This window comes from Lineus longissimus, chromosome 12, assembly GCF_910592395.1.
Source record: "Lineus longissimus chromosome 12, tnLinLong1.2, whole genome shotgun sequence".
NCBI classification, from domain to species: Eukaryota; Metazoa; Nemertea; class Pilidiophora; order Heteronemertea; family Lineidae; genus Lineus; species Lineus longissimus.
In genome coordinates, this window is record NC_088319.1 from 2,070,278 (window position 1) to 2,079,795 (window position 9,518).

The 9,518-nt window shown below is 42.3% G+C and overlaps 1 protein-coding gene across 1 annotated transcript in view; it reads right to left on the reverse strand.

Annotated features, from left to right (window-relative positions):
• LOC135496614 (endothelin-converting enzyme homolog) overlaps positions 1–8,256 on the reverse strand; it is a 29,645-nt gene extending 21,389 nt beyond the window's left edge. Inside the window, exons 1-6 of the mRNA XM_064786036.1 lie at positions 8,163–8,256; positions 6,721–6,902; positions 6,231–6,409; positions 4,615–4,739; positions 3,597–3,662; positions 482–577 (exon numbers count right to left, since the gene is read on the reverse strand). Of these exons, the coding sequence (XP_064642106.1) occupies positions 482–577; positions 3,597–3,662; positions 4,615–4,739; positions 6,231–6,409; positions 6,721–6,902; positions 8,163–8,252 (738 nt within the window). The 5' untranslated portion in view covers positions 8,253–8,256. The remainder of the gene's footprint in view (positions 1–481; positions 578–3,596; positions 3,663–4,614; positions 4,740–6,230; positions 6,410–6,720; positions 6,903–8,162) is intronic.
• Positions 8,257–9,518: the final 1,262 nt, after the last annotated feature.

Sequence of the window (9,518 nt, forward strand, 5' to 3'; positions counted from 1 at the left end):
GAATTTGTGTTGTAATACAAATGTAGTAGTTACATGTACTAGATTTCTTTGTGAATCTAATGTTATTATCTTAATTCAGATTTTGGACTCCAGACTGGGAACAAACATAATTAGTTTTCCTCTCTGTGATGATGAATGCATATTGAATTTATGAAGTTTTTGAAGCCAAATAGCAAACTCATGCCATTTAATCTCTTTGACCTCGAACAGTAGGTCAAATGAAAAACTTGTATGAGAGGTGCCTATGATGATAATACTGTCATTAATTGAAGATTTGCTGCACTTTTTATTTTTTAAGTTTTGGCCCTCTGGTGGCTAAATTAAGGGTCAGATTGAACTGAAATTAAGTGTCAAAGGTCATCTGACCGAGGGGATTATGTGTACAAAATTTGAATTTCATAGGAGGCTATCTTGATATCAAACATACCTTATCTCGGTATCACACATCAATTGTACGGTAGAAGAACAAAATGAAACATACCTGAGCAAACCCAAGATAAAATAACTGATAGTCGGTCATATTTATCCCAGGCAGGGGGTGCTCTGACCCGTGAACTTTACGCCAGTCCTGATAAGCCTGAAAAACAAGACATTTCAGAGTTAGGGCGCATGTCAAATATCACGAGGCTGAGAAAATGAACACGCTTGATCTCTCTCCCAGGCCTTTCAATTACATTGACACCCTTACACCTTGTAATTTTTTAACCTTTTTTGGGGACATGTTTTTTTCACTATTAAGCCTTTGGGGACATTTTGTTGTGGCAAGCCATCGAAATTAGTCAAAAATTCAGTGGGCATTTGAAGTATGTCTCTTTTTTTTGTCGCCACATGAAAATGACACATTTGGGTGTATCAGGCATTAATTTATGACATTAAGGAACAGAATTAAGCATGTTGAGGCATAGAAAAGGCTTCAGAGGTCAATTACCCCTAATATTCACGTCTCTTTTTTCATGATTGGCAAAAATTCATGAAAGAGATAAAAACTTTCATGGTTTTTAGTTTAGTGGATTATGAAATAGCTTCCAGTTTTTCAAACCAATAAGTATTTTTTCGGATTTTTGATTATTACACATCTACATATAGGTTAATCTAGTTTTTCGGCTTGACCTAGGTTGTATAGGCTTGACCTAGGTTGTATAGGCTTGACCTAGGTTGTATAGGCTTGACCTAGGTTGTATGGGCTTGACCTAGGTTGTATAATACTATTTCTTATTGGTCAAAATGAATTCAGGATTCTCTTTATATATTCGTTAAATGCTTTAGGTTTGAAGCACTTTAACTGGGATGTTGATCAATGATAATTCTAAAACACCTTGGTTACAATGAACCACAGTTTACAGTGTATAACGCACTCAGTGCCTCATTTTGACGGCAGCAGTTATGATCAGGCAACCGCGGCCTGCGTTGGTGCAAAATATGGAAGCGGTGAAAAGCAGTCAAAATCTCATTTTTTTGCGTAAATTGGTGTGTTTTATAATAGAAATGGATACCTCACTGATAGAAATGGTTGTCTCTCACCAAACACTGCTCGTGGAGAAGCGATTTTGCCCAAAATCTCATCTGCCAAATTGGTTTTGGCCAATAATTTAGGTGAGACACCATTGGTATAAATTCCTAAACCATTTAACTTGTAAAAAAGAACTTCTCAAACTGGGACCATATTCTCATGTACATGTCCGCCAAACTTAGTATATTTTCTATTTCATGTTGAGTATGTTTCAACTTCAGTTCTATTGTTTGAGTATTCAGGGGCGGAGCTAGCATTTTGGTTTGGCGGGGGGGGGCAGAAGTGTTTTTGGGTGTGAAATATGACACTGCTTGAAATTTATGGGCCAAAATCATGGTCAAAAACACATTTTGGTGACTTCATGAGGCTTTTTGCACCTCCCCCCTCGTAGCTACAAACCTGAGATAGGGCGATATGTTGGACAAGTTGTAAACAGTTCATATTAGGGAGGTTGAGATCTGGGACTTATCACGGATCGAGTATGGATAAAAACGTACAGAAAATTCGTCCTCTTTCTACCGAGTATTCTTCGTATATGTATAAGGCTCCTTGATAAGTTGAAGACACTATCAAGGCAGAAATATTTGAATGCCTTTTATGTAGAAAGAGTTTTGGCTGCAAAAACGAAAATATGATTACTGAGTCTAAATTACCATGGTTACTCAGAGTCGTTGTAAGACCGGTAATTTGGTATAACCACATTCTGGTCTTGGTGGGTGGGATTGTGTATAGTCCATTCATAAACCTGTTGTCTGTGTTGTTTAGTAGAACCTCTCTATTAAGGACACCATTCGGTGTGACAAGTGTTGTACTTAATAGAGAGGTGTCTTGATAAGAGAGCTCAAATTGAATGGAAACGATCAATTTGGGTCTAAAACTAGTGTCCTTAATAGAGAAGTTGTATTTAATAGAGTGGTGTCTGCTTAGGGAGGTCAACCAACTACTGGTATTGGGTGTTATTATGCTATTTCATAAATATGCAAAATTGCAATTTCACGAACTTGCGAAATAAAAGGTTGACAAATATTTCTGGGTTTACGGTAATGTTGGGCAATAAAATTAGATTTAAGAAAAACTGAACTCTGAAGAAATCGGTCCAGTATCTTTTGCACAGCGGATCAAAAGGACGCGGACATTTACTTCTGAATAGTATAGTAAACCATGATAAAACTTGTGTATGTTATCTAAATATTTGTATTTCATCATCTTCTACTTGTTGTAAGACTTTGACTTTAACTTGGATGTTGTAGATCAATAATAAATTGAATTCTCTACCTGAACCTTATTTACATATTTTACAGATCTTCCTGGTCCCCCTTCATTAGAGATTTTTACGTGAATTTTCAGCCCCTTTTCATCTCCTCCTCAGGAGTGTACTATGGCACGGCTTGACAAGCCAGCCACGGAGGAATGCCTTTATGGCCTCATGTTTGGCGTGGGATATTTGCCAGACAGGCTACAACCCGAGCACTTCCAATCAATGACTATTTCTACCCCTCGGTGGAGCAGCAACAACTCCCCAAATTGGCTACAACTGGCAAAACAGGGATCTTTGCCAGACAGGCTACAACCCGAGCACTTCCAATCAATGACCATTTCTACCCCTCGGTGGAGCAGCAACAACTCCCCAAATTGGCTACAACTGGCAACACAGGGATCTTTGCCAGACAGGCTACCGCCAGTAACCATTTATACCCATCGAACCAGGGTCCTAATGACCACTGTGGTCAGAGACCTGTGCCAATACCGTGGCCCCTCGCAGGGAACCAGGGTCCTAATGACCGCTATGGTCAGACCTGTGCCAATACTGCAGCCCCTCACATCAAACCAGGGTCCTAATGACCGCTGTGGTCAGAGACCTGTGCCAATACTGCAGCCCCTCACATCAAACCAGGGTCCCAATGACCGCTGTGGTCAGAGACCTGTGCCAATACTGCAGCCCCTCACATCAAACCAGGGTCCTAATGACCGCTGTGGTCAGAGACCTGTGCCAATACCCCGGCCCCTCACATCAAACCAGGGTCCTAATGACCGCTGTGGTCAGAGACCTGTGCCAATACCGCAGCCCCTCCTACCTGATACTTACACTATAAGCAGCCTTTAACCCTCCGTTGTCGGCTATATTTTCACCAACCGTCTGTTGACCATTTATCTGAAGCGAAGAAGGTTGGTACGATTTACGAAAAAATAGACACGAATCAGCACCTGCTATCAAATCATGAAATAGTCACAGCTACCGGAGCAAACCTACCATCTGCACTTAAACTAAACGTGAAAAGCAGGGCACGACTAACAGAACTTCCCTCAGGGTTTTAGCTGGTGCTAACAGTGATGACGCAGCCATACGCACTGAGGCTTCATGGGCGTTTCAGGAGCCATTCTAATCACCTCGACCACAGCAGAGAAAAGGTGACACACCACGACGAAATGAGTCGCATGTCGCACAGAAGATGAGCCTAAAATGACACCAGGAAATAACAGAAGAAATTGATGTCGTCAGATTTTACAAAAGGCGGACAACAGTGAAATGAACAACCAGTCCATCTCAACCTGTCAAGCTCGGAGCGACATGCGACTCTTTTTATCGTGGTTGGTCAAAAATATGAAGCACATCACTTTGGTTGTTCTTGGCGTTCGGTGATTTTTCGATCGAGTTGCATTGGATTGGATGGAATGGAGCCAAGCTCGAAGAGTTTTGTGCGGACAAGCTGCTTAATTGTTGGTAAGTGTGACAGAAATGAATTGGACACCGTACTGTTGTCTCTCTGTACCAAAATAGAGACAGTCGGGTGAAGGTCAAATTCTACTTCAATCCTGTTGCCCAGGCTGTAGCATCACCTGGTTTCTGTAACACAGCTTTCAGCGCGGGGATGACTTGTCAGCTCTTGCAGGACGAGATGGATGGACGCAGTGGCAAGAGATGCTGAGCCAGCAGGTGTAGGGAAGAAACTGCCCAAGAAGGTTGAGAGTTGAGACGTGTCCTTGCATAACGGACGTAGACAGACGCATCATGTTGCCGCAGTGAGTGAGTGCGAGTGCAGCGCCACCTTCCACCTCTGTCAGAGAATAATCGACAGGTAATCTTCTTTGTCTTTCGCACTTACATGCTCTCCATTGATAGTATATGATGAATATTGTTCCTTCATGCATTTCGTTCTCTCTTTGAATCGGGCGATCACATCTTTATTCCACCACGGATGCAGATTACCATTTTTGTCGTATTCCCGACCTGGAACAGACGGTATCAGCAGTTTAGTAGCGACAGTACAGTAGGACCTCTCTATTAAGGACACCCTCGGGACTGACAACTGCTGTCCTTGATAGAGAGGTGTCCTGATTAGAGAGGTCAAATTGAATGGAAACCACCAATTTGAGACCAAAAAAACTAGTGTCCTTAATAGAAGCCTCGTTTTGAGTTCAGCGGTTATGGTTGATATAGGCAATGATAACTTCTTGAGTTGGTGCGAAATATGGAAGCAGTCAAAAAGCATTTAAATTAAACCACAATATTCATCACTGTCGGTATCGATTGTCTCTCCCAAACTGCTATTTTTATTATGGAGCTATTTTTAAACCTTGATCATCAGAGCCATGGCAGAGCTCATGACCTATAAAGACACCAAACTTACCAAAGTTCAGGGACATGGGATGATCCATGCGATGGGGGTTGAGGGACTCGGGTTAGTCCATGTGATTGGAGCTGGGAGGGAGGGGTGTGATGTATTATTCTAAAAGGCCTTAGTCACAGTATATCATTGTTTCTAATACAAAATACATTACGCCTCGTTTTGATCGGAGCGGTCTTGGTATCGTAACCAATGACCGCCTGGGTGCGTGACGTCATCTTCACAAGCAACAATATGGCGGAGTTCCGGACACCAGGCTGGATCATTCTTTGACGAAAACGGAACATATATACCTTTCAAATCGTATTTAATTTGTTTAATTTTGAAACCTTTTAGAATAGAAATTAATACCTCGCTGTCGGTCATTGGTTGTATAATCAAGACCGCTCGGGTAGACCTCAAATTACGTCCAAAACCCTCGGCGAAGCGCCTCGGGTTTTGGACTGCATTTTCGGTCTACCCGAGCGGTCTTGATTATACAACCAATGACAGCCAGCTCGGTATTAATTCCTTAAACCTTGATCATCAAAGCCATGACTAAGCTCAAGACCCACAACGACACCTGAACCAAAGTATGGGCTAGTCCACGCTGTAGAGGGTGAGAGGGAGGGGTGTGATGTACTTACCTTGATCATGAAAGCCATGGCTAAGCTCATGCCCAACCACGACACCTATACCTCCGAAGTTCAGCAACATGGGCTAGTCCATGCTGTAGAGGCTGGGAGGGGTGTGATGTACTAACCTTGATCATCAAAGCCATGGCTAAGCTCATGCCCAACCACAACATATATACCTCCGAAGTTCAGCGACATGGGCTAGTCCATGCTGTAAAGGCTGGGAGGGAGGGGTGTGATGTACTTACCTTGATCATCAAAGCCATGGCTGAGCTCATGCCCAACCACAACATATATACCTCCGAAGTTCAGCGACATGGGCTAGTCCATGCTGTAGAGGCTGGGAGGGGTGTGATGTACTAACCTTGATCATGAAAGCCATGACTAAGCTCATGACCCACAATGACACCTATACCTCCAAAGTTCAGCGACATGGGCTAGTCCATGCTGTAGAGGCTGGGAGGGGTGTGATGTACTAACCTTGATCATCAAAGCCATGGCTAAGCTCATGCCCAGCCACGACACCTATACCTCCGAAGTTCAGCGACTTTGGGTAGTCCTTGTCGTAGAATGGCATCTGTAGGATTCCGGCCGGGAAAACAATCATGTTTTTTGTTGGCGCGTAGTATGCATTGATTGTTGGAGGCGTCATACTCCACCTTAGAGAGAAGCAAAAATACTGTCAATGAAGGTGAACTTGTCATCGCCTATTCATTTTAGAATTTGTAAAAAATATTTAATAAAAAGAATAACAAGGATATTGTCATGATATTTGTGGTTATTTCTGATATTTTCCAAAACAAATAGTCGCAAAGAATGAGCAGTATACAGTTATCTTGAAGCTGTATGCATTCTACGCTGTGACTGTGACCACAGATACTTTCCAACTGGTTTCACACCCTTGACTTCTAGGTTAGAAGTTGGCCACTTTAATCACTATGTCACGGCACTTTTATTAAAGCCGACTCACCTCTTTTTATCCGGTTTCTTCCTCAACCGTTTCAATTCGCGTATGATATCGAACTGTATCGTACGGAGATTGTTATCAAAGTACTCATTGTCTTCGATGCGGACACCTGCATACCGTTCATCCAGAGCTGTTTGGTTCAGGATGTAGTCAGGGAATCCGATCATGTCCACCACACCATCCACCTGCGGAAAGAATATCAATCTGTCAACAGGGCCTAGTATTTCAAAACAAGTCAGTCACTACCAGTGTTAGTCCTTGAGGTTACACCGCTGGACTACTATTCTTTTTTTTTGTAATTGATAATTTTATTCACCAAAAACACAACTGTTACATGAAGTTCTACAGAATAAGAGGGCATGCAAGTACATAATAGTGTTACAATATAAAACGATAGATGGCGACCTTGTTGTTCAAAACGGTTCAGGGTATAGTAAATATCTTTTGCAGCTACAGATAACAAGGCAAAAGTGGGTCAGCGTGCAATTACTCGACGAAATGTACAGTGTATGTTATGCTATATTTTCCAGGGCATCTATGAGAAGGCCCCATTTCATCATGAACTTATCGTGTCTGAGATAGATCTTTTCTACTCTCGACGTGAACCGTATCATTGATAATAAGTTTCTGAAGAATGGTTGCGATTGTCTGAGTTTACAGTGATACTAGATTGTTTTGCAATTAAATTGATATGCTGGACCAGTTCCGATGAACGAGGATCTCCCAGAATTACTTCTCGGAGATTTGGTAAAAATTGTTCGCCATGATCCTGTTCTTGTATCAATAGCTGAGGGTGATGACTGGTGTTATTTGTGGCGCTGGAATGCAGAGGTTGAGACAGAACTACTGATGTCCTCAATCTCATATGACGAACACATCGTCTGAATTATCACGCAGCAATCGGGAAACATCATACATGCACAAATGGTACACAAATGACACACAAGCACACATGTATCATGCATTATGACTGACTATTGGCATTGGCTGGTGTTAGAAATAGGAACTAGATTTACTTTGACCAACAGTTAATATATTTGAACAGTGTACCCCTTTAAAGAAACTGTTTTTCGGGGGCCCTAGTTGATGGTCAAGTAGAATACAATATAATACAACACATGATTTGTAGTGCGCCCTTCCAGGTCACCATGCTCTAAGCGCAAGAAAAACACCTACATGAAAAATAGCCAGGACTTTAGGGCGGACTTGAATTGCATCAGATCAGTGATTGATCTGATGGGGGCTGGGAGTTGGTTCCAGAGTTTGGGACCTGCAACAGAGAAGCTTCTGTCACAGTACTGAGATTTTGTTCGAGGGACAATGAAAGGCTCTGAGCAGGACAACCTGGTGGGAGGCACTCTGGAGTGGTTCTGGAGGCAGCAAGACAGGTATTCAGGAGCGGAACCACATCTGGCCTTGAAGCAGCTCTAAAGATTTTCTCCCACCTTCTCATCAGCCTTTCTGATTGTCTCCGCGTCCATCCAACTTAGATTGGGAAGATTTTTCTTGAAAGACATCTTGATCAGTTTTACCATTTCTTCCGCCTGAAATCGGGTAAATTAACACAATTATTTCAGTTCACACGCAGTCACATTATTTGTCATTGTAAAAAGGCACAAAAATTTGGCGGTTAATAGTACACAGATGCTGGCCAAGGATTCAGAGAAAGAACATGACCGCCAGACCCCGTTAGCGAAAGATGAGCAAAATTGGTGGAATGCCTCTCAGCTGGATGTTTATAATAGGTCAGATAAGCTGATTGATTGCACTCCAAGGCCTTCCTCCTGGACATCTGCTATTGCACTACAGACACCACCTGCTGTGTTAGGTTTACCTGTCTTACTGGGTTCATTACACTTGGTGCAATATGGGTATGTGGATTAGATCGAATGCACTCAATGTGTTGCTGAATTCCTGCCATGAATTGTTATATAATGTTATATAATGATGAGTCATGGATTGGTCAAGGAACAGTTGCTTCAATGATTGTGATGCAGAGAAGCAGTGTATGCTTCTGCATTGGTTTCTATCTGATGTCCATGAAATTTTCGTTCAAAGTCACTCTACAAACCCTTGGCAGATTTGAAGCAATATTCCTGTTTGTCACTGTTACAATACACCTTGGGATTTCACCCCAGACTGACCATAAAATTCCTAGGCCAAGGTCTGCATGGTCTGTGTGTTAACAGAACAGGTAAAGATGAAACAGCATGCTTCATGCTAAACTGGACATTGCAGGATAGGCAGTATATCCACACCTGATGCATTGCAATTTTTTTAGCTTAAGTTGAAATTGGACGGATAGTTCTGACCTGGCTACAGGGAGTCTGTGTCAGTAAGTAGGCCACGCAATAGCATACATTATATAGGTCGCAGGGATGTGTACTATTTTCAAGTTAGGTCGAGATAGAGGCAAGGCTCCTCTCCTAAGAGTAAGGGTGGGGGTGGTCAAATTCGGATGGATAACAGTGAGCCCAGGGTAATCTAGTTGTACCCCATTCTGTCCCACCGCTTTGCACACGATCGCTCTTCGCAGGGCGGAACAATATATTGTTTAAAGCCTTCAAGGCCCCTACATCATTATTGTTTACAGGCCTAACTTAAAAAGCAAGGTACATGTTTTAACCAGTCTGATGAAAAACTATGAAAAAAAAAATGTTTTTTTCACATAGGCCTGCTATTACTACTATAAACAAACAGTCCGAAAAAGCAGTTACATCCTGCACCATGATCAACTACAATATTGCAATATAGAAACAAGCATCCGACAGGACCAATCAGGTCTTCATCTGAAGCATTGC